Raw genomic sequence first — 26,477 nt, forward strand, 5'->3', positions numbered from 1 at the left:
ACAATACCACTGACTATATTCCCTGTGCTGTATCTTTTCCCTTTCATTTCCATGACTTATTCATGTTTTAATTGGAAGCCTGTATCTCCCACTCCTATTCACCCATTTTGTCCATCTTCCTATTACTCTTCCCTCTGGCAACCAACAGTTTGTTCTCTGTATTTATAGGTCTGATTCTACTTTTTGTTTATTCATTTGTTTTGTTTTTTATGTTCCACATATAAGTGAAATCATATGGTATTTGTCTTTCTCAGTCTGACTTGTTTCACTTAGAATAGTACTCTCTTGGTTCATCTATATTGTTGTAAATGGCAAGATCTCATCCTTTTAATGGTTATATAATATTCCATTGTATATATATACCACAACTTTTTTTATCCAATTATCTATCAAAGGACATTTAGGTTGCTTCCATATCTTGACTACTGTAAAAAATGCTATCATAAACATAGGGGTTCATATATCTTTTTGAGTTAATGTTTTCATTTTCTTTGAATAAATACCCAGTAGTGGAATTATTGAATCATATGGTATTTCAATTTTTATCTTTTTGAGAAACTTCCATACTGTTTTCCATAGTGGCTTCACCAATTATATTCCCACTAGCATAGTGCCAGAGTTCTTTTTTCTCCATGTACTTTGCCAACACTTGTTATTTCTTGTCTTTTTGATTTTAGCCATTCTTACAGATGTATGGTGACACTCTGTTGTTTTGATTTGTGTTTCCCTGATGATGAGTGATGTTGAATATCTTTTCATGGGTCTGTTGGCCATTCATATGTCTACTTTGGAAAAATGTCCATTCAGGTTCTCTGCCCATTTTTTAATCAGATTTTTGGGGGTTTTGGTCAAATTGTTTTGACTCCAAAGTCCACTTGCTTAGGTTGGTATATGAAACTCTTCCCAAAGCTTTGACTGGTACCCTGTGTCCATGTGCCATATCCAAGATGAAAACTAATGATAGAACGTGGTCTCCTGGAAAGAGCACTGGGTGAAGACTGAGAAGAGGGCTTTGATATCAATTCTTGTTTTTTTGTTTTGTTTTGTTTTAAGATTTATTTATTTGAGAGAGAGCACCAGAGTGAGCATACAAGGGAGGAGAGGCAAAGGAAAAGAATCTTCAAGCAGACTCTCCACTGAGGCTGGAGTCTGCCATGGGGCTCAATCTCATAACCCATGATATCATGACCTGAGCCAAAACCAAGAATCAGACACTTACACAAGTGAGCCACCCAGGCACCTCAGCCACCCCAGCCAATTCTTACACTCATAACATAATTCTCTGTGCTTCTGTTTCATCTGTTAAGGGGGAAAACAAAATCTGCCTTTCTACACACAGGAGTCTTTTGAGAAAAAGAAGGCCAATCACTCTTGTCAGAGCAGTTAATTTTTTTTCCTAAATGTTTCTTTACTATTACGTGTATATAACTTAAATAATTATGATTCCATATGAAAAGAAGAAACTTGAGGGACGCCTGGATGGCTCAGCAGTTGAGTGTCTGCCTTTGGCTCAGAGCATGAACCTGGAGTCCTGGGATCGAGTTCCACATCAGGCTTCCTGCACGGGAGCCAGCTTCTCCCTCTGCCTGTCTCTGCCTCTCTCTGTCTCTCATGAATAAATAAAGTCTTAAAAAAAAAGAAACTTGAAAAAATTTAAAGATAATAGAATAAAGGCAACTTAAGTGCATTATTGATCATGTTGAGTATAGTTGACAGGTTGGGGTGGTAAAGATGCCACTTCAAGCAGCACCTCTTTGCAGCCAGATTCTGGAGCTCTATATGAAGTCCAAAATGGAGGAGCTGATTCAAAACTGAAGTACTCATGGACTTCCTCTGAAATTTTAATCTTGAGTCCTGGTGGTGCAGACTGCTACACCAAAGTTTCATCTGAAGCAATTCTGTGCCATGACAACATGGTATCAGTCCCAAACAGACCTCAAGCCCATGTTGGCTCTTCACAGCTTCCTCTCTGTGCATTAGGTGAATAGTACTCAGGCATTTAATTCTAACATGGACAATAATTTGATTTCATAGCAAAGGACATTCCTATGCATTCCAAGTTATTTCATGGCAAGAATTCTACTGTTTATGCCCAAGTGAGGTTTGGCAGGGCCCATGTCCTGACAGAAACCTTGAAGCCACAGGCCAGGGCCTTCTCTCTGCTATGCACCACTTCCTCTAAACCAAGCTTCAGGGGCTCTCTGCATACCCTGTCCTGTATGTCTTCTATGTTTATGTATCCTGCTCACAAACAGGACATATTTTCCTAAAGTAAAGCACAACATCTATCCCCACAAACACTTCCCCTCCAAAATGTTAAGCCTATAGCTGTCAGAAATCAGTCCCAACTTTTTACTTACAGTTAGAGAAACCTAGGCAGTGTGCAGGTGGACTGGGCCGGACTCTCTGCATAAACCTGAAGGTACGCTGTTTTCTATTAAAGAAAGGTTTAGAAGGCAGTGGAGCCAACGTGCTCCTCATAGTTCATCTCAAGCCTGAATATATCAGTTAACACTTCCCCCTAGACACTGCTTTATTCTTGTGTAGGTATGACCTACAACAACAGGAAAGAAGAGACAGCTGGCTCCTGCCCAACTGTCCAGAAGAGCTTGGAATCTGTCTTCTCTCACATTTTGAGGAAGTGTTTATGTGAAATGACCAGAAATATATCTAAGAGATAGAAATGGAATAGAGGTAGAATAGCAAAGAGAGAAGAAAGGAGGGGAGTGATTGAAGGGGTGGAGTGATCGAAGGGGTGCTTGATCTCCTTTTGTTAGTTCAAGGTGGACCTCATCCTTCAGTGGTACATTCGCTTGACCTTCCTCTACTATTTGGCTTGTGATCAACAATCTGCTTATGCACAGCTTTGTCTGAATGAAAAATATCTCCTGTAATCATATTTACCTTCAAGAAACATGGGTTATTTCAATGTATATCCTCAGCTATATTTTATAATGATTTCTACTCTTTGTATTGCACTGGAGTTTTACAGAACTCCCTCCCAATATGTGTTGACATAATATAGAGTACTCGACTTATACAAACAGCATTCTTCTAAGGAACAGCATGTTTTATCACCCTGTGTATTGGAGATGGGAAATATGAAGCTCCAAATTAAATCCACTGTTTACCATGGTAGCTCAGGACAGATACTTAATAAATAGTAAATGAAAAAAGAAATTTCTAAATTTAAAATATAGTTGTTCCGCACACCTAGGGATATTTCTGGAGATCTCATTCCAGGAAATTACTATAGCCACCCAGTCACTGCCAACTCATCAACAGTGCTAAAGGAACCAACCTTTTAAAGTTAGAGAAGACCAAAAGGAGGCCTTACCTGACACAGGCTTAAAAGTTCAGGCAGTTTTAAACACTAGAAATTTGGTTTTGTTAGAAGTAGGGTCAAGTTTCTAAAAGAAGTATAATAGCCTCTGATAGGTTGCTATCTGAAATCGTATCTGAGAGTGCTGGAACCTATCTGGACATGATGCTTGCTTTCCCCTCTGGAAACAGCATTTAAAGCAACTCTCATTGGCCATGTCACATGATATGCCCAGAGGTTCCAGCTGAATCTGGTTTAAAATACATATTCACGGGCTCAAGGAAGCCTGCACTTTGGCAGAGTCATGGCTAAGGCTCCAAAAAGCACTCTCCCTAAAAGGCATCTGAAGGTGAAATGGTCATTATTTCTGTTATTGCAAGGGCTGGGGAAGGGGAGTAAGTGGAAAGCTGATGGAGGACATGGAGAAAGGGGGAAACATTTTCCACTGCACTGAAGCAATTAGATGAAAATGTGCTGTAAACCAATTGGCTCTTTCTGCTCCTGGGGGTTGGGGGAGAACTGGAAAGGGAGGCTGGAAGAAGAGACACTCTTTGACATTCTGTTCCCAGCCCCTAGGGCTCCACTATCACCAACCTGAGGCATTTTCTCCCTGAGATGGGGAAGCTCACTACTTTGTTCTCTTTTAAAAAACAGATCTTGAATTTAGAGGAGCAATCTTAAAACCAGTGCTTCCAAAAACTAGAAAGAATGACATATTTAGACCTCTTAAAAATCCCTGCACGTTATGTGTGTTGATAGTATTTATTGAATAATGTAGGCATTTTTATTTTAACAAATCTAGTTATATCCACTTTCTAACAGAAAGAGTTCTTTAAAAAAAATAATAGATTAGTAAGGGAATGACACATATAGCTGTCACTTTTAGAATACCCCCTCTATCTGAAAATATGTGAATCTTAACTTTCTGATTAAAAAAGTATGTGACTTTAAATTCTTTGGTGTTTAAAAGAATATGTTTTCCTTTGGCAGGAGCTTATTATTAACATTAACAAATAATAAAAACACACAAAACATGTCACTTCTCACCAAGATGACATTCAAAGTTGTTCCCCTGGCAAAAAAAAAAAAAAAAAAAAGAAAGAAAGAAAGAAAGAAAAGAAAAGGAAAGGAAAGGAAAGGAAAGGAAAGGAAAGGAAAGGAAACTGGTAAACTACACTTTTGTTTAGGGATCCCCAGCTCTCTCTCTCTCTCAGATTCCTCACATCTCATAGAGGCATTTTATTGACGGTGCAATGTTATACACGTAGGAAATGGATGCATATGTACCTAGGGTATTTTTTTTTCCGTTTGTTTTCTCTTCCAGCATTTGATCACTGGCTGGTGAACTGTTTGGGCCCACAGAGATCTCTAGACCACCAGCTCATGTATTTGAAAGGCATCTGTTTATTTTGAAAATGCAAATGTGGCCTACCTCAAAGACTGACAGGCAAGAAATGACCCACTGAGCAAGGGGAGAGGTTTCCAATCTGGAGCCCTGTCCCTCCCTCTATCAAACCGAGATCACTCACTGTCAAAACCACTTAAACAAGCTCCAGGAATCTGAGTGAAGGGCCCACAATTAAAATGAACAGGACTGTGTGTGTGTATCTCCTTCCCTCTCTCTTTCAGGAATTAGCCAGGCAGATCATTTCTCACTCAGTTTAAAGTAATGATGAGGTCAGTTACAAAAGGACTCTGCATCTTTGAAATAGTGGCTCCTGAACCATGGGCTGCCTGGAGGAGGGCCCTATAATAGGGACACTGGCCTCTTAGCAGCCGCAGCCCAGTCCTGGGGATGGGTTCCTGGAAAAGACCAGGAAGGTTAATACGCCGACTTTGATCTCTGTCAAGGCATACCAGCAAGAATTAATTTACATTTCAGATGAAAAAGGTTGACAGCATGAAAAGGCATCTTGTTTCTGGTATGTGAACGTGCTGTAATAGATCGGGAATTCTGAAAGGAAGTTCTGAGGAAGCTAAAGGGATAAGCTGTGCGGCTGCTTTTATTGGGAAGGAGATGAAAGGAAAACAAATTTCAATATGCACTGCTCTGTAGCAACATGTAGGCCAAATGCTTCCTAAATTTCAAGGGCTGCTCTTTTAAAAATATATAACATATCTTAGCAACACCACAAAAAAAAAAAAAAAAAGGCTATGGGCCAGAACTCGAAATACAAAGAAATGCATTCCACAGAATCTAAATTTCAAGTGAAATGATTTGTTGAAAAAAAAAATTAGAGAGTAAATCTTGAAAATAATCATAAATGGTTGTGCTATGCTAATGAACGTCCCTAAGCCACTTCCTGCAGGTTTCACAAGTAAGGGAACTGCTGGGTCTGGGGCTTGTTCTACTTGGAAACATCCTAGTGGTGTGAAGAAGAGCTTGTAATGAGAAGATTATGCTTTGGGAAAAGCACACCCCAAAACAGAGAAGTTGGAATGAGATGCTTTGCTTTTTAGATAAACACAACCATGCCTTCCAATATAAAAATAAGGAAAACATTCTCAAGTCAAAGTAAACTGTCCATAAAATTGTAAATGGTGTTACCTTATCCAGGCATCTTTTCTGTTAACACAAAGCCAGCACCTCAATTCCTGTCCATGGTGTTAGCTGAAGGGCAGAGAGACTCTGCTTTTGCTCTGGCTGCCACACTACTTCCAAGAGGGAGAGGTGGCATTAGTACCACCCTCAATGTCCTCATGTCTGCCCAAGCCCCTGTAGACTCGATTAATGGAAGTTCCCAATGCCACTTGATAAGTAGGAACATTAGCTGCCAAGCTTAAAAAAAGAGGCGGAGGGGAGGTGGTGCTTGCAAAGCTTAAAAAAAAAGAAGCACCTTGAAGATACGTGTTCTCTCCTCCAGTTCCACAAAACAAAATTGTCCTTCCGTGGTACCTACCACATAGGTGCTCTACCTAAAAGATGCAATCATGACTGGCCTGATAGGATGATGAAGCAAACCTGTCTCTGTTTTCATGCAGCCCTCATTTGGCAATAACAGAGTGCAAAGAGGGAGCCCTCTAAAGATCATTTTCAGAGACAGAAAATATGATTTATGATCCTACACACTGGACTCAGTGGATCAACAATATATAACCCAAAGTTTGTATTTTAAAACATATGTTGGGCTTTGAGCCAAACTGCAAGATTAGAAATCAGACTGGGAGGGGCGGGGGCTTTGCATGCATGTGCTGTGTGCTGTGGTGTGTGGAGGTGGGCAAGTAGGGAACAAATGCACTTTGAGTTATCTTCCTTAAGCTGCAACTAGAATTGGACCCCTCTTCCAATGAACTCTTTGAAGTTGTAGAGCTCAAAATTCCTAGGGGGTGGTGTTAAAACTTGCACATTTGCATCTAAATGACATCCCTTTCTTCCAAATATTTTGGTTCTGAATGAAGATGTCAGGTCTCTAAGCGGCTGGTGAAGAGAGTTCTGAGAGGCTTTCCTGGAGCCAGGTTCTGGGCAGGGACCGCCTCAAAAAAGTTGCAGCTGTTATATTTAAGAGTTTGCCGCAAGGCAGTAGTATCTGAAACCCTATCCTTCTTTGGGCTTGTGGAGTCCAAGAGACTAGCTCCTGCTCTCTCATTCTGTCTCCACTTTTTTACATTCTCAGAGCTCCAGGCATGCTCTGGGGCTTACTTCTTCCAGGCCCTCAATTAGGCACATACGGCTTCAAATGATGAAGGGAACCCAGCTGGGCAGCCACCGTGAATACTGCCATTTGCAGAAGAGCAGAGCCACCCAGAAGCTAAGGACAGGTCCGATGAGGCAAAAACCAGAGCTCTCAGCACTCAGGCGGCCAGGCCCAAGCTGAGCCACAACACAGGGTAACCCCATGAGGCACAGAGGAGCACCTTAGCCACCTACAGCCCAGGGTGTGGGAAATTCCATTTGCTGGGAAAGTCCCTGAGCTATTCTTATCTCTGTGATGCTCAAAGATGGGTTTTGCATCTGATCAGAGAATTCCAAGGTTACTAAACACCTTCCCACGTAACTAGAGTTGAGCATGTGCTCTCGTTTCACAAATGACAGATTTGTGACTCCAAGAAGGAAAGAAATTTGTTCAGTTGGGAGTAATGAAGTTGACTTTATCCAAACTGCCTGTATTCACATGCTGACTCTGCTACTGACCAGCTGTGTGACTGTGGACAACCTATTGCACTTCTCTGGGTAAGTTGAAATATCTAGTATCATATTGATTTTTGATGTGCTCTTACTGAGTGAAGAAGTTCTATTTTTGGGCCTATGCAGCTAAGGAGATAGGGATTGAAGGTGGTGATGTGTATGGGGGTGTGCTATGTTGAATGATACGTGTTACCAACTTAGTGTTCAGAGGATAAGAGTTGGAAGGGCTTCCTGTATTTATGTACCATCTAAGAGTGATATAATCTGTTGTATCGACTTAGATAAGAATTGTGTACTTGGGGAGGAGGTGGTTTTGGTTGGGGGGGTTGGTCAGGCAGTGTCTGTGGTTCCGACATGTTAAGATAGAAGGATGAGGGGAGGTGGGGAGGTTTGGGCGGTAATTGCTTGGTGTTGAAGAAGATGGAGTTTTGTGTTTTTATGGGAGATGGTTGGTATGGTCTGGGTGGTTAGGGGAATGGGTTGGGTGTGTGAGGGGGAACAGAGTTGAGTGGAAAAAGAGGGGTAAAGAAGTGAGTGCATATCCATGAACAAAATAAGCAGAGATACGTGAGCGATGGTGGGGAACAAGAGGCCTCTCTGTACTTAGCTGGGCCTCCAAGATGCTTCTGAGAAGGAATTATTTTTGTTCTGGCAGTGAGTTTCCAGAACACTCTGGATTCTACTTATGAATCACTGGGGACCTCTATCCCAGGTGAGACAGTTCCCTGTTATCCCAATCCCTGGAGGAAGCTGTGGTTCAGGACTTGGGAGCAGGGTGGTTTGGTAGGAAAGAACTGGCATAGCCTGACATGTTCAAATTTTTTTTTTAATTTGGGAGGAAGATATGAACCTGGAATTTGAAGGAGTGAAAAAATAAAGAAGGGAGTCAAAGGAAATAATTAGTATCACAACACCTGCATTTGGTGAGAGTGAACCATGTGCCAAAAACTGTGCTTTGGGAGAAGAAAATATGCAACACTAAGGCTAAAGGCAAGGAAAATGGATGAGAAGAGAAAGAGAAATCTCTGGGGGTGTTCTGAGTCTTACAGATAGAGGACTGGGGCATTAAGCTGCCCACTAGGAGCATGATCACATCACCTTTTCTCCCTCCCATTAGCATCACAGCTCTCCCTGTTGCTGAATATGGTCATGAAGTCCAGACAATATGGGTTATGAGAACACAAAGGAAATAGTCCACTATGTTCAAGATCTGATGCTTTCACAACCACTCAACAATGGCATAGAACTCAGGTGCTGTTTGTAATATAAATGACACACACACATACAGAGACACTGAATGGGCTGGGCATATATGAGAGAGCCTGGTGATTTGTTCCCTTGGTTTATAAGCTCTCTCTGTGCTAGAAAAGCCTTTGGGAAATAGCATTAGTCATTCTGATGCTGAGAACTTGGTAACAGGCCTGGGGTGTGTATTATATCAGTCATCTGGGAAAAAGGATGCAGGTCTGTGTGATTTGGGTTTTACCTCTACTCGCTTCACACTACCTCTACCTTGCCACTCATCACACTGTGTTGTGACAGCTTGTTTGCTTATGTGAAAATCAGAGGGACTATGGTAGTCTTACTCATGGCTTTATTCCCAGCATCTAGCACACAGGGCCTGCAACCGGCACTCAATAGATATTTGCTGGAGCAAGGAAGAAAGGTAGGAAGAAGAGAGGAAGGGTAGGAAGAAGAGAAGAAGCCACTGAGAAAAGCCCCAGTACTTGAGGAAATGCCAAGATTCAGGAGCACTTACCTGACTGGACGGCAATAGCCGCCTTCTCTCTCTTCTCTCTGATTCTTTTGTATCTCCTGGCTGCAAGCCACCCCTTGGCATATGCCTGCAGCACAACCACTCTGCCTATGACTTCTTGCAGCAGCAAATTTAACTGCTCAACATGGTAATATTTGAGAAAAACCTGAAATGACATATTAGTTTTAGCATTACATATGGGCTCCCAAACAGATTCAGTCTACTCCAGAGTGTTCTTAATAAAAATATTAAAACCACTATCTACATAAAGTTTACAGTGACTTCTTTTATGCTAACATTACTGACTTCCTGGGAGCAAACACAATACCTCTTTTCTAAGGTTGAGCCAATCCTTGATTATTGATATAAACAGATGGTGAGGTTAATGGAATTTAGGAGATCCCAAATGTTCTCCAAGCCTGCTTTATATCTGCCAGGAGGTCTATTTTCTCAATTGGATTTCTACTGTCTATCTCCACAGCCTCTAATGGAAGCACTAACCAACAGAATTGATCCATAGCCAGCAGTGGAAGTTTGGAAGGAGCACAACCAAATGACCCACCGTGATCTAATTCCTGCTGAGGAACAATGGTGTGGCCACAACACTCAAGGCTAAGACTGGCTTTGTACAGCAATTCAGAATGGATAATAAAAACCTGGGATGCAGGATGAGATGTTCCCTAAATGAAAAGCTATACACAATGAGGCTACTAGCTAGTCAGGGTACACAGTAAAACAACATGAGTCTAATGAAAAATGGACAAAACTGTAAAAAATACTCATTATTGTCATTAATAAGATTTGTGAATCTCCATGAGATGCTGGAATAAGCAACATTTTAAAAAGGACATTTTTAATTTTTGTTATTTTTTTAAAAAGGGACCTTTAAAATAAGCTCAAAGTTCTCATTCTAGAAATGCTAAATGGTTCTCTCACTCTACATGCAGAACAGGAGGCAAACACTCCCCTTCTTGTCCAGAGGTTCTAGGACTCCTGACCCAACACCCTCAAAGATCATTGTTAGGTTGGGGTGTCGTCTGCTAAGCTACACAACTTACAAAGCCATTCATATCACTGACAAGAGACAAACATACACAGAAGAGCATCATGGGTGACAACCTGAACAAAAAAGAAAGAACTACCTTTGTTTTTCCCAGCACCCAGTGATCTAATCTGCATTTTTCCAAGATAGCAACACAGCTCTCTTTGCTAGCAAAAGGTGTTTCATGTGCTTTGAATGCCAAGTAATAATACCTATAAAATAAAAGAGCAAAATGAAACATTTTTAGTTATCATTTGATTCAGTATAGTAGATATGCTCTGGACCCACTGTGATGCCTTGTTTTTTAATAGTAAATATTTCTTGAGCACTAATATTAGCACACTAGGTAGTGAAAGGTATATAATTTATGCTTCTTAACTTGGCTCTTATATTTTCTGCTATGAGTATTTCCCTTTTAATACTGCTTATAATTCATGTTCATGAATACTTGGTGTCTTTTGCATGTAAAATCAAAGAACCTAATCCTTTAATAAAACTGAAATTTAGACAGTTTAAATTTAGAATTCTAGTGAAAGTCATCATTTTATTTTAGCATTATTACAAAATAATTTGTAATCCCATGGTATAAATTTTGACTGTGCTTTGAAAAGTCCCCTCTGAAGCAATCTGTAGATAGCAAAAGTGATCATAGCCTAATACTACTGAATCAGTCTGCTGAGCTACATGTCCATCTCGAGGTACAGAGTGGGTATTTTTTTTAAATTTTTATTTATTTATATATTGCAGGGGGCAGGGAACAGAGGGAGAGGGACAGACTCTGCATTGAGCGTGGAGCCAGATGAGGGCTCCTGAGATCATGACTAGAGCTGAAACCAAGAGTCAGACATTTAACCAACTGAGCTACCCAGGTGTCCTTGAAGTAGGTATATTTTTTGATGTCATCACCAAAAACACATTTGTCTTCCCAAATTACTCATTTTAATGAACTTCCATACTTCTGGATAAATTCAAAAAATACCACAAAGAGTTTTTTCCCTCTCCTTTTCTTTATTCTCCCTATTAAAACACACACACACAGTGGTACATACAGTCTTTATAGAACAGATACTTTACCTTAGTTTTTCTTGAAAAAACTTTCAAGGATCTTTTCTCTGCTCTTTGCTGCCATCTATAATTAAACTCAACCCCTTGAAGTTTAAAAGTAAACTTCATTTCCTTGTCAAAGGCTTTTCCTGCCATTCCTCAGACAAGGCTGATCTGTTATTTTGGAATTACTGTACTTTTAAGTATAGAGCTGTTTTGTTTTTTTTTAATCACCTAAATACAAAATATGACCCTTTTACTTGCCAAATATTCCCATATCTTTCTGTTTATGGAAAAAATAAACATAGTTGATTAGCACTTTGGTCATTTATCTTTGTGCTACAAGACTGTTTTACAAGTTAGGATATAATGCTGAATTTGCTAGAAACATTTGCATTCAGAGATCTTGGGGAATGTTTCCAAGGCTTTGAATCTCTGTTTCCACCATCGAGGAGAAGAAGTAGTGCTCTCATAGAACCCTGAATGGTGGCCAGGACCATGCTAGGTCATTTGGCCAAACCCAGGAATCTGTTCACAGAAGATACCTACTGGAGCTAGGCAGGAGGAGGGACAGCTGGGAGTCAGGCGTAGTCCTATCTGGGCAGTTCATGGCATTCTCACAGATTCTTCAATCTCACTTTTTTCAGGACTGTACTTTCAGTTGTGGTTTCTCTGATCTGGCTCTAGCTGAAGTAAAAAGATTGTGTTCTGGAGTTTATGGGGATGGTGGGAATGGATGGCAAATCTATATAGGTGAATGTTTTGGGAAAGCTGAAGTACAGGTAAGCTTAGGTATAAAAGTCAGAGGTAAAACCAGGATTTCTACATTCTTTCCATTAGGACTAGTCATTTATAGCATGAGCTCCCTTAGCTTTAATCAGTTCGGACTTGATACTAGTGATGATGAAGTATTTAAAGAGAATGTAATGAATGACCAGTCCTGTGCAAGATATAAAATGAATGAAAGATATATTCCAGCTCTTCAAACAAGGATTTCTACTTGTTTTCTAGGCGTCTATAGATGGTTCCTAGCAATCTTATTTTCTAAATAGGCAGAATGAGGGTCACCTGGGTGGCTCAGCAGTTGAGCATCTGCCTTCGGCTTGGGGCATGATACAGGGTCCAGGGATCGAGTCCCACATCAGGCTCCCTATGAGGAGCCTGACTTCTCCCTCTGCCTATGTCTCTGCCTCTCTCTCTCCCTCTGTGTCTCTCATGAATAAATAAAATCTTAATAAAAGATAGGCAGAATGAATTAAGAACTAACATAAATATTAAAACTCAACTTTGATACCTGGTCCTTCAACCCAAATCTCTTAATTTATTATAATATTCACATTTGGTTTAGTTTAGAAAGTGACGGGTAACAATCCTGCAAAGAAGTAAAGGTTTTAAAAAGTACTGAAGAAACATATAAGTGATATGTCTGTAGTAATCAGGTCAGATAAGTATAATGGATTTCCCTCATAGAGTAGTTTTGAATTCTGGAAGGTACCATGGTTTAAAAAAAAAAAAGTACTTTGATTGAGCTCCTGTGTGCTTCAATATAAGGGCAAAACTGACAGGAAACAAGACAAAAGATCTAGCAGCAAGAGGGGTCTTTTGAGGAAGATCTATTTCACACCCACTTCTGAAGCAGTTTGATGAATTAAATGAGGAGATATGCAATAGCGTATCTTGTTAAAGGTCCTGAGGGTCTAGGCACTTAAAAGCATTGCAAAGACCAGGCCCTGAGATGCCTCTTGTAGGTAGAACTGATGCCTCAGATTGGAGCCTGAACACTGAGTTAAGAGTGAGAGGCTCTTTGTTGGGTAATCCTAAATCACTTACCTCTCTGAACCTGAATTCCCAGAGATGGGAATGGAAACTAGATAAGTAGTTCTAAACTCTTCTAGGGGGGCAGGGGCAGGGAAGAATTTCTGATAACCTGGTAAAAAGAATCCATATTCTTTCTTAGGAAAATGTTCTTTTTCAAAAGATTTTATTTATTTATGAGAGAGAGAGAGAGAGAGAGAGTAGGAGCATGAGCAAAGGGTGAGGCAGAGAGAGAAGCAGACTCCTTGCTGAGCAGGGAGTCTAATGCAGACTCTGATCTGAGCCAAAGGCAGACGTTTAACCAACCTAGCCACCCAGGCACCTACCTCTCTTAGGGAAATGTTCTTAACATATTGCAAGGGGTCTACATAGCTCCTGATGGCCCTCCAAAGACCGAAGAGCCTGCTTTAGAACTCTATGGAAAGTGATCATTTTCCCCAGGTCTCATCTCATTAAAATATATGTTATTAAAATATATGTTATCAAAATAAATATCCAGTTGGAAAATATTTCTACTCAAATATGTTTAGTTTTCTGCCTAAAATGGTATATGGAATGCAGACTCTTCAAGGAAGAGTTTTTAAATTATAATAGGCTAAGCAGTTTGTAAACTATTAGTAAAAGCAACAGGCAACTAGAGATACATCCTCCTGCATTTAAATTATAGGATCATAAACAGGGAGTATCTATAAGGTTATAATGTCTATAAGAATACATTAGTTTTCTGTTGCTACACAACAGATTTCTCTAAAATGTAATGCCTTAAAACAGACAACTGTCATCTCAGTTTGTAAGGATTGAGAACTTAGAAGCAGTTTATCTGGGTAATTCTGGCTCAGAATCTCTCATGAGATTATAGTCAAGATGTTGACCAGGGCTGCAGTCATCTAAAGACTTGACTAAGGCTGTATGATTTATTTTCAAGATGGCGCGCTCACTTGGCTAATGGTAGAAAGTCTCAGTCTTTTATTGGCTGTTGGCAAGAGGTCTCTGTTCCCTGCCACATAGGTCTCTACAGAGAACTGCTTCAGTAACTTCATAACATAGAAGATGGCTTCCCTCAGAAGCAGGGATCCCAGAGAGAGAGAGATCAAGCAGAAACCCACAATGCCTTTTATGACCAAGGCCTAGAAGTGACATACCATCACTTCCTTCATCTTCTACTCATTACAAGTAAGTCATTTAGTCCATACCACATTCCATGAGAGAAAAATTAAGTTCCACCTCTTGAAGGGAAGAATATTAAGTAATTTGTGGATACATTTTTAAACTACCACAAAGAATCTCTATAGAACATTAAATCTTTGTTGTACTGGTATAGAAAACTGTTCTTGGTGAGATGAAATGATTTGTCCAAGATGACAACAAATATATGACAAAGGCTAAGATTATTATTTAAGTCTTTGGACCTCCATGTTATTGATTTAAAAAAAAACTGATACGAATCCAGTTAATAAAGTTTAGTTTTTGATGTAAGGGAGAGAAACAAAAAAAGAGTAAAGGGAATACATTTTCTCACCAGAAAAGACTGATAAATTTGCCTACATAAAGATAAAAATTTTTTACATAAAAACATTACAAATTTGGGAAGAATTGGTCTTTTTAAATTTTGTAATCTATTTAGGTACAATGGTTTTTTCGTATTAAAATCATGCTCTCTGCAGAAAGTCCTCAACAAAAGCTATTGCTTGGAATGTAGATATATCCCCACAAATCAATAGTGGTGAATTTCTTAGGCTGACCTCCAAAGCCTATTTAAACTATTTAATATGAAGAATATTACCTTTGAGGGGCACCTGGGTGGCTCTGTCAGTTTTTTGCTTTTGGCTCAGGTCATGATCCCAGGGTCCTAGGATAAAGTCCTGCATCGGACTCCCTGCTCAGTGGTTATTCTGCTTCTCCCTCTCTCTTTGCCCCTCTACCCCCACCTCCCCACTCATGCACACTCTCTCTCTCTAGCTCTGCTCTCTCTCAAATAAATAAATAAAATCTTTAAAGAAAAAAAAAAGAATAGTACCTTTGAGGCAAAACAGTGCTTTTTATTTTCCTCATTTCTCCTTTCTTGTGTTCTTCTTTAGTGCAGGCTGACAAAGTCTTTGGTAAGACAGAGTAAAGAAACAGAGACTTAAATACAGCAAAGTTGTCCTAGGAGACTTGGTCCATATAAGCAAGGTAAAGGCTTTCTCGTCTTGTTTGTGTTGCACTCAGAAAACTGTGAGAGACATATGTCTTGGAAACCATAATGGCCAAATGTACTTCTAAGGTAGAGCCAGGAACAAAAGCCTATAAAATCCCTAAGAACTTCTAGGCTTCCCTCAGAGGGAGCAGGACCCTCCAGAGAGGACAGAAAGGCAGAAAAGACTGAGGAGACTATAAAGAAGGAGTGAGATGGGAAAGGGTCCTAGACTTCCTTCAAGATGGGCTCTGGGCCTACTGAAAGAAACCTTAATTGCAAAAGAAAAGAAATATTGGAATTTTCGCATGTTCCTGATCAGCTGCCAGTGAGGTTATTTTCTTTCTAAAGAGCCAGGCTTGAACTCTTCCACACACAATGTGGGCAGAACTGAGGGATTACATCTGGCCAAGTGTATTTCAAAGCCGACCCTCATGTGTTGGGAGACACCAAGGCAGCTAGAATATATAGGACAGAGTACTAGGTGAGAGCTAACAAAGAACCTTGGACATCTGTGGAAGGCCTCTCAGGTATTCAGCAGAGTACTGATTAGCACATGCAAGAGGGGAAACTACCCAAGGCTGGCAAAAAAACCATCTAAGAAAATTAGAGAGACTAGTGCCTGATGGTCATAGAGGGCTATGAATAGTGCCTGTTTCTACCAGCCAGACTCATTAACCTCATAATTCATACTACACTGAAGAGAGTACTCAGAAGTGTCTTGCTTCAGTAGTGAGGAAATATTAGCCCTAAACATGGCTCTGCTTTTACCTAACAGATCTTAAATACAAGATCCAAAAGGATGAAACTATTTCCAAGTATAGGCATACTTCAGAGATACTATGGGTTCAGTTCTAGATTGCTGCAATAAATTGACTATTTCAATAAAGTAAGTCAAATGAACTTTTTGGTTTCCTGGTTCATTTGAAAGTTATAGATCACTATTCTACTAAGTAGTCTACTAGTGTATAATAGCATTATGTTTTTTAAAAAGTACATACTTTAATTTAAAATACTTCATTGCTAAAAGATGTTACTATCATCTGAGCATTCAACAAACTGTGATCACTGATTACCATATCAAATATAATAATAATGAAAAAGTTTGAAATATTGTGAGAATTACCAAAATGTGACACAGTGACATGAAGCAAGTAAATGCTGTTAGAATGGTGCCCTAGACTTAAACTTGATGTAGGGTTGCCATTAACCTTCAATTTGTAAGAAATACAGTATCTGTGAAGCACAATAAAGCAAAGTGCAATAAAACAAAATATGCCTATAATTTAACATTATCTTAGAATAAAGCACAAAGATATTTATAGAGACATGAAAATATCCAGCACCCAAAATGATAAAACTGACAATGTCTGGCATCTAGTCAAAGATTATCAGGCACACAGGAAAATAGGACCTATAATAAGGAGAAAGTCAACTAGCTGAAATGGATCCAGAAGTAACACAGATAATAAAATTAACAGAGAAGAACATTAAAACATTTATTTTAACTGTATTCCATATGTTCAAAAAGTTAAATGGAGACACAGAGATACAAAAAAGTCCCAACTAGAATTTTTAGAAATGAAAACTACAATGTCTGAGACCAAAAAATCAAATATATATATGTGTATACACATATACATACATATATATGCAGAACAGCAGCAATTGAGACATTGAAGTTTAAAAAAGATTAGTAAACTTGAAAATATGACAATGGAAAATATGACAATAGAAACTATACAAAATGAAACACAGAAGAAAAAATAATTTAAAAAAATAAAAAGAGCATTAGTGAACTATGGGACAACTTCAAGTGGCCTCAATACATGAAATTAAAAGTCCCTGAAGAGGAGGAAAAAAAAGGATACAGAAAAAATATTTGAAGAAATTATGGCTAAAGATTTTCCAAATTTGATGAAAACTACAAACTAACAGATGTAAGTCCAAGCACACACACACACACACACACACACACACACACACACACAAAATAAATCTTGGAGGAAACTACACCAAAGGATATCATAATTAAATTGCTCAAGAACAGTCATAAAGAGAAAATCTTAAAAGCAACCAGAGAATAAAAGACAAGTTACATACAGGGGAACAAAGATAAATATGACATTAGAGTCTTCAACAGAAACAATGTAAGTGAGAAGATAATGAAGCAAAATCTTTAAAGAACTAAAAGAAAGAGAATTCTATACTCAGTGAAAATATTTTTCAAAAATAAGGGCAAAATAAAGAACTTTTTCATACATAAAAAGCTGAAAGAAGTCATCATCAGATGATCTCCATTATAAAGAAATGTTTCTTTTTTTAAAGATTCAAAAAACAAAGTAAACTATGGTAAGATTCTAATACTATTTGTGAAGTGATATAATAATTCTGCTTGAAGATAGGTTGCACAAGTTAAAGATGTATATTGTAAATCATAAAACAACCCCAAAGTAATAAAAAAAACTACAGCTAATAGGTCAACAAAGAGGATAAAGTGAAAGCATATAAAATGCTCAAAAATCTAAAAGAATTAGAAGGAGGAGGTGTTTGGCTGGGTCAGTTGTTGGAGTATGTAACTTTTAATCTTGGGGTCCTGAGTTCAACTCCCACATTGGGTGTGGAGCCTACTTAAAATAAAATGAAATAAAGTAATTTATAGAAAAATCAGAAGAAGGAGGAAACAACCCATCAAACAAATGTTTGGGAAATGAATAGCAAAATTATTTAACCTAGCCAAACAAATAATGTTAAATGTAAATGGCCAAAACATCCCAATTCAAAGGTGGAAATTTTCAGACTGAATAAAAAAGCAAAGCATAACTATATGCCGCTTACAAAAAAATGTACAAATATAAAAGACACAAGTAAGTTCAAAGTAAAAGATATACCATGCTAACACTTATCAAATTAAAACTATAGTAACTGACTATATTAACACTAAAACAGATTTCAGAGCAAAAAATATTACCAGGGATAAAGATATTTATTTTATGGTGATAAAAAGGTCAATCTATCAAAAGAACCAGGAATCCCAAGCATTTTTGCACCTAATAACATGAAGCTAAAACTGATTTGCAAGGAGAAACAGAGAAATCCACCATTATCCTCACAGAGTTCAATACCCTCCCCAATAATTGTTAGAACAAGCAGACAAAAAATCATCAAGGAATCAGAGGGCTTAAACAACAAACTTGACTGGAAAATTCTAGAACATTCCAGCCAAAAAGAAACAGACCATACATTCTTTCCAATTGAGTATAGAAACATTTACCACAATAGGACATACCTGGGCCATAAAACATGACTTAATAAATTAAGTGCTCAAATCACACAAAGTAGGTTCTCTGATCACAGCAGAATTAAATTAAAAATCAACAATGGGAAGATATCTGAAAAATCCCCAAATATTCATGAGAAGACTTCTAAATATCCCATAGGTCAAAGAAGAAATCAAAAGAGAAATTTAAAAATACTCTTGATCAAATGAAAATGAAAACAATCTATCAAAATTAATGGGAAACTGCTAAAGTAGTATTTAGAAAATTATAATAACAAACATCTATAATAGATAAAAAGAGGACAGCCCTGGTGGCTTAGTGGTTTAACACCGCCTTCAGCCAGGGTGTGATCCTGGAGACCAGGGATCAAGTCCACGTCGGGCTCCCTGCATGGAGCCTGCTTCTCCCTCTGCCTAGGTCTCTGCCTCTCCCTCTCTCTCTCTCATTCTATGTCTCTAATAAATAAATAAAATCTAAAAAAAAAAAAGAAATAAAAGAACATTCTCAGGTACATGAGCTCAGCCCCCATCATGTTAAAAAAAGACCAAATTAAGCTCAAAGTAAGCAAAAGACACGAAAAATATCAGAGTGAAAAATCAATGAAAGCATATGCAAACATTGAATTAAAAGCAGTTCTTTCAGAAGGTTAAAACTGGTAAACTTCTAGCTATATAGGTTGGGAGGGAAAGGAAAGAAGATACAAGTTATATAATATTATATAATGTGTGATATTCTATAGAGTAAACAAATATTAAAGGGATAATAATGAATATTGTCATATTCACAAGCTAAAAGAAAAAAGCAAGATCTTAATAAATGAGGAAAAACATTTGACAAAATCAAATATCTGATTCTATTTTAAAAAAAAGAACCTTCTCAACAGATTTATACAATAATTGAACATCCTCAACCTGATAATGACAAACCTATGAAAAATCTAACATATTTAATGGTGAATGACTAAATGCTTATTCCCCAAAGATCAGGAAAAAGGCAAGGATGTTACAACTCTTACAACTTCCACACTGTACCACACTGTACCAGAGACTCTAAGCCAGTGCAATAGGACCAGAAAAGAAAGAAAAAGTATCTCTACTAAAAATGAATAGAATTGTCTTAATTTGAAGATGACACAATTGTCTGTGTGGAAAATCCAAATATCAAAAAAACCCATATCGGAACTAATAAGTGAGTTTAATAAAGTTGTAAGATAAAAATAATATATTGTATTTCTATACACAAACAACTGGAAATTGAAATTTAAAATAATATCACTACAAATGTGAAATAATAGGGATAAGTCCGAGACTAAATGTGCAAGACCTGTACAATGAAAACTACAAAATACTGGCTAAGAAAAATTAAAGACAACCTAGTCAAATGGAGAAAGATGCTCTGTTTATAAGTCAGAAAAATTAATACTGTTAATATTTGAGTAAAGTAGACTACCTCTTGGGCAGCCCAGGTGGCTCAGCGGCTTAGCATCACCTTTGGGTCCAGGGTGTGATCCTGGAGACCTGTGATGGAGTCCCACATCAGGCTCCCTGCATGGAGCCTGCTTCTCCCTCTGCCTGTGTCTCTGCCTCTCACTCTCTCTCTCTCTCTCTCTTTCTCTCTCTCTGTCTCTCATGGATAAATAAAATATTAAAAAAAAAAAAAAAGCAGACTACCTCCATAATGTGGGTGGGCCTCATGCAATCAGTTGAAAGCCTTATGAAGAAAGGCTGTGTTCCCCTGGGGAGGAGAGGATACCAACTCTGGAGTCCTTTTGGACACAAGACAGTAACATCAATTCCTGCTGGAATTTCTAGCCTACCAATCTACCCTGTAGATTCCAGACTTGCAAGCCTCCACAACTACATGAGTCAATTTCCTTAAAATAAGTCCCTTTCTTTCAGTATTCTCTCTCTCTCTCTCTCTCTCTCTCTCTCTCTCTCTCTCTCTCATTTCTGTTTCTCTGGAGAACCCTAATACAGTACTAGTTCCCTTTTGAGTAGACACAGAGCCAATGTTGGTGATATACTTCCTATAACGGTGGTGCAGGTTGTTCTTTAGTAACTTCCTCTGTAACATTTCTTCTCCCTTTGTCGCTGAACTTTCCAAGTTTCGCAGAGATGCTGGGGCTTCTGCACTGCACACCGGGGATCTAGGACCCCCTGTCCAGCTGTTCTTCCTCATGTTCACAAACAGATGTGCCCTGCCCTCTGTCAAAACTCTTCATGCCTGGGCATTCCCACAGGGCCAGCTGTAGAAGGGACTGGCTTTCTCCTCTAATAAACATTTAGATCCTGAAAGGAACTTATTGGTGTTCAATTTACCAACTTAGAATCATCAATAAAAATTCTTGTTTTGTAGAAAAGAGAAAGCCAGAGAGGAAGAATTGGCTGAAGGTAACAGAGCAGTAAGTGGAGGCCGGAGGCTTGCCCATGTCTTCTAACTCCCAAGTTCAGGCTTTTTTACATTCGCCTAACCTGTATCTACTCTTAGTTCATACTGTATACACCTGATAGTATCTTTGACTCTCTAAGAGGGACCTTTGATACTCTAGCACTTTTCAGCTCATTGGAACTTGTGTCTATAGCGATCTGGAATATTGGCTTTTTGGCTTGGGACAAGTATTGATTTCCTACATCTGAATACCAGCTGTCATGTGATCCTTGACACATGTGTTGGGGGATCCAACAATATTCTATTTTGACTAGTTTATCAGTAAGGCATTGGTAGTTCAGTGGAAAACTATGTACACCATCTTTAGCACATCCTTTTGTGTTTTCGGGTTCTAGCCCTGCTCATCTTCTTTGAGCTAGTTTGCATCTCTTTGTAAATTATGTAATTGGTAGATACATAAACTCCATCCAGTCCAGTGATGATTTCGGCTTCCCACTGTGGAAAGCCCGGTTTTATCTCCATTTGCAATTCACCTCAACATTCTTTTAATTCATATAAAGCTTGTGTTATTTTTTACTTTTCCTTTGAACCTATGATACTATCTACTTGATTCCCTCATCTCATATGAATAAAATAAATTCTTTAAACACATTCATCTTTATATCTCTATGTGAATCATGATGTTACCTTCTGAAAATTATCTTTAACGAGAGGAAGAAAGAGGTACAAAATCTAGGCTATAGACATCTGGCCGAAAGAAGCACAAACACATGGGCAGGTTGAGGGAGAAAGTCATCATATGTTTGTAGATACATTGCTACCAAGCAATCCTAAAAGGTATTGATGAAAGTACTTGGAATATCATGAGTAAGGTGGACAATTCCCTTGTCCTCATGAAACATATATTCTAGTGAGGGAAACAAATATTAAGTACATAAAGAGCATCATTTTGGGTAGGGATAAGTGCTACGAAAAACAGTAAGTCAAGATAAGGGAGTGGGGGGTTTATGGGTATATTTTGTAGTGTATTTTGGCAGGTGGCATTTAGCAACCAAGACAGTGAGGGAACTTAAGCCATGTCATATGAAGAACTGCTGAAAATACTGGGAGCATTGAGTTTAGAAAGGAAGACTTAACTGGGTCTTATAAGAAAGGGAAAAAGTTTTCCTAGATCTAGTCTCTGGCTGGGTCTAAAAATTAGACTGCCAAAGACAGATTAGCAGGAAAAAGCATACACAGTCAATTAATAGAAGTTTTACAGGACACAGGAGCTTTCAGAAGGAAATGAAGACCTGAAGAGATGGCTAAACCTGGGTGTTTTAACTGTGGATTTGATGAAGAGTGGAGAGTCACAGAAAGAGGTGATAGGACAAAGGCAGGAACAAAATGTGGTAAATGGGGGGGAACTTAAGACTGGTCATGCGGATCCTTCTCTGTATCCATTGTCTTCAGAGATGAGGATATTTCTTTCCTTTTGGTAAAGGGAGGGCACCTCTCACATGAGGGTATAGGACCTGCTTCAGAGAATGGACAGAAAGTCCTTCCTGCTCATGTCATTTCTCAAATTCCTTCAGCTTGAAATATTCAATATGCCAGGGTATCATATTCTGTGGAAGTATGTCCTGAACCCCATTACCATTAGTCTCTTAAACTATGTCAGACCACCGGCATCAGATCTACTGAGAGATTTCATAAAAGATGTGGATTCCAGGTCATATCCAGACACAGAATCAGAATCTTTACAGTTGTGAATCAGGAATCTATATTTTAATAAGCTTCTATGGTGATTTTGAGGCACCATAGGGTTTGAGAACTGCTGACTTGGGAGGAACATGATAACTGACTCAAATAGAGAAAGGAGCCGATTTGTTCAAGACAGGAAACAACAAATGTTGACGAGGATGTGGAAAAAGGAGAACCCTCTTACACTCTTGGTGGGAATGCAAGCTGGTGCAGCCACTCTGGAAAACGGTATGGAAGTTCCATAGGAAGTTAAAAATAGAGCTAACCTGTGACCCAGCAATTGCACTACTAGGTAGAAGATGATTTTGGTCAAGGTTAGGAAGGACACAGTTGTGATCAAAAAACACAAAATAGATTGTCTCAGGAGTCAAAGAGTGAATTCCTGGACCCCAGACTGTTCAATGGGAAGTGGATGGAAGGTCAAGAATATTGCCAAAGAAATTCTAGTTTTAGCTTGGTACTTGAATTAGATGGCCCTTTAGGATTGCTTCCACCAAAGATGCTAAGTTGACTTATCTCTTGGCCTAAAAATGCTTCTCTGATTTTAAAAAATCTCTATATCAGTTGGCATCAGGAAAATACAAATCAAAAACACAATGAGATACCACCTTATACCAGTCAGAACAGCTAAAATTAACAGGACAGGAAACAACAAATGTTGACGAGGATGTGGAAAAAGGAGAACCCTCTTACACTCTTGGTGGGAATGCAAGCTGGTGCAGCCACTCTGGAAAACAGTATGGAAGTTCATAGGAAGTTAAAAATAGAGCTATCCTGTGACCCAGCAATTGCACTACTAGGTATTTACCCCAAAGATACAAATATGGTGATCCAAAGGGACACCTGCACTCCAAATGTTCATAGCAGCAATGTCCACAATAACCAAACTGTGGAAAGAGTCGAGATGTCCATCCACAGATGAATGGACAAAGAAAACGTGAGATACACACACACACACACACACACACACACACACAATGGAATGTTACTCAGCCATCTGAAATGACAAATACCATTTATATCAATGTGGTTGGAAATGGAAGATATTATGCTGAGTGAAATAAGTCAATCAGAGAAAGATAATTATCATATGATTTCACTCATATGGAATATCAGAAACAGCACAGAAGATCATAAGAGAAGGGAGTAAAAACAATAGAAAGTCATCAGAGAGGGATAAAAACCATGAGAAACTCTTAACTATAGGAAACAAACTGAGGGTTGAAGGAGGGGAGGTAGGTGGGAGGATAGGATAATTGAGTGACGGGCATTAAGGAAGGCATGTGATATGATGAGCACTAGATGTTATACGCAACTGATAAATCAATAAACACTACATCTGAATCTAAGTATGTGCTTTATGTTGGCTGAATTTAAATTTAAAAATATAAAACTGATGTATATCATCAATACTATACTGTTACTGTAGCGCAAGTCTTCGGTTATTATCATTATACCTGAGTAAAATACAGGACTTAAAATTTCCCTATATAATCTGTTTGGGGCTCATAGAATTTCAACTATGAACTCTTTCACAGGATAGTCTCCTCAACATACCTGAACAATGGCTCTCAGATTAGTCTCCTGATCAGCAGTATCAGTATTACCTGGAAACCTGCACACACAGCCCCCTTCCAACAAAAAATTCTGCAGGTAGGGCTCAGCAATATGTGTTTTAACAAGGAGATTATCATACATGAGAAAGTTGAAGAACCATTAATTTATTAGAGAAGCAGAATCCTAGGGAAGTGAAGTGACTTGCCTACAGTTAACACAATCCATCTGAGGAAAGAAACTGGCTCCCATGTCTCTTCATCACCTTTTCTCTTTGTTAGGAATAAATGACTTTCTGGAGCACATCATGATCCCCTGAAAGTCAATTAATTGCAAAATCCACCCTAAAGAAATTCTCACACAGGTTTAATATGTAAGATAATTTGAGCATTGCTGGCAAACAACTGGACACAATATCAATATCCACCAACAGAAGAATGGGTACATGAACATTACCAATTTTAATAATGGAGTTAAAAATGAATGCATTGGGTAGCTCAGTGGTTGAGCATCTGCCTTTGGCTCAGGTTGTGATCCAGGGGTCCTGGGATCAAGTCCTGGATCAGGCTCTGTGCAGGGAGTCTGCTTCTCCCTCTGCCTATGTCTCTGCCTCTCTCTCTGGGTTTCTCATGAATAAATAAAATCTTTTAAAAAATGCATTGGAGCTATGAAAGAACATAGATTTATCCCTAATACATACTGTTAAAATAGAAAAGGAAATTGCCAAATGGTATAAAATACGTGATTCAAGTTGACCAAAAATGTAGGGTTCTTTCCCTTTCTTGATCTTTCTCTTTCTTTCCCCTCTGTGTGTATACAGGTATGTGTGTATTCTGAGAGGCTAACACTACCAAAAGAATAATAGTAACTACCAGGAAGGGCCACGATGCAAGCAGAATACTGGGAAATGGAATTTGGGATGCAGAAAGAAAGACTTTAGTCTTTTATGTAGTATTTAAAAATTTTACAGGAAAAGTTATTCACACTTTATTTTTGCAATTGAAAGTTAATTTCAAACATAAATAAAAATTATTATGGTTTAATTACAATTTGCCTATATCCTGGTCAAAGAATCATGTATCTACTAATTTGATCACTATTGCTTGCATCTAAGTGGATATATCCCCAATTAGGCAGCAAAAAGTATCAATCCTTTTCCTATTTAAAAATATTCCTTGAAAAAAATATTCCTTGAGGGACCATCAACATTAGTGACCACCCAGATTGTCTACTCAGATATCCAAAATACAGGACAATTATCTGAACAATTCAACCCATATAAAGAATTTTCTCTTAGGTCGATAATGGAGGGAACTGAGCTATTCTGGCTTGGATAATTTGATAATTACCCACAATTGCCCATTTCCCTTTAGTGTGTATGAAAATCCAGATTTAGTTTTTTAAGTTCTTTCTTATATTTACCATAAGCCCCTTTATTTTAATTTTTCCTTCGTGTTTGGCTTTCAGTAAAGACAGAACAGCTGGCTACCATCTGCTACCAAAAAAAAAAAAAAAGTAATTTTTAGGAAGACTCCTAAATTTGGGTCTTAGAGTAAGAAGTCAGACTGATCTGTGCTATTAGATTGCAGAAGTCCTGAGACTGTAAATTCCTTCTAATTCAATATTACTACAGCACTCAGCTGTAGGTGCTTAATGAATGTTTCACATGCTGCTGCAGTCTCCTCATAAGCTTTAAATGAGGACTGTCTTAAAAAAAAAGACACTAAGAATTCAAGATTGAGGCTGAGTTTATTCATTAATTAATTTGTAATAGAAAGCTAAACTTTATACTGATTAGTCTATTTTACAGTAAGAAAAATTATTAATTTTTCCCAGTCCATGGTGCTCTGGGATGGGCAGATATTTAAATTGAACAGAACATGCTAGAATGGGTATAAGGTCAACTGCGGGCAGTGGTTTCCTAGGGCACCATGTTAGGGTAATTCCAGGGCCGCATCTGAGCATGAAGGCAATATGCCTTGGCTGAGGAGCCAAGTCTGCAGCTGGGGCTGAAGAGACATGGTGCTCATTTGTCATCTCTGTGCTAGGTTTCCTCACATTCACCTTTCTTGTCTTCTGCTTTCTCTCCTTTTCATTCATTATTGTCCTTATTCTTGTTTGTTTTTGCTGCTCTATCATTATCATTATCTAGTATAATGTAGTCCTACTAAATTGTTTTAAGGAACCTCTAAGCAGGGAAACAGAGTTTTAATTCAGCCACTGATTTTCAGAG

At 38.5% G+C, this 26,477-nt stretch overlaps 1 protein-coding gene across 1 annotated transcript in view; it reads right to left on the reverse strand.

Moving 5' to 3' along the window:
• The window catches only part of MYO3B (myosin IIIB), a 384,379-nt gene that overhangs the window by 134,707 nt on the left and 223,195 nt on the right, over positions 1 to 26,477 (reverse strand). The window contains exons 26-27 of the mRNA XM_055307747.1: positions 10,347 to 10,458; positions 9,208 to 9,370 (exon numbers count right to left, since the gene is read on the reverse strand). Coding sequence (XP_055163722.1) covers positions 9,208 to 9,370; positions 10,347 to 10,458 — 275 coding nt within the window. The remainder of the gene's footprint in view (positions 1 to 9,207; positions 9,371 to 10,346; positions 10,459 to 26,477) is intronic.

Source organism: Nyctereutes procyonoides, unplaced genomic scaffold, assembly GCF_905146905.1.
Source record: "Nyctereutes procyonoides isolate TBG_1078 unplaced genomic scaffold, NYPRO_anot_genome, whole genome shotgun sequence".
Taxonomy (NCBI): Eukaryota; Metazoa; Chordata; class Mammalia; order Carnivora; family Canidae; genus Nyctereutes; species Nyctereutes procyonoides.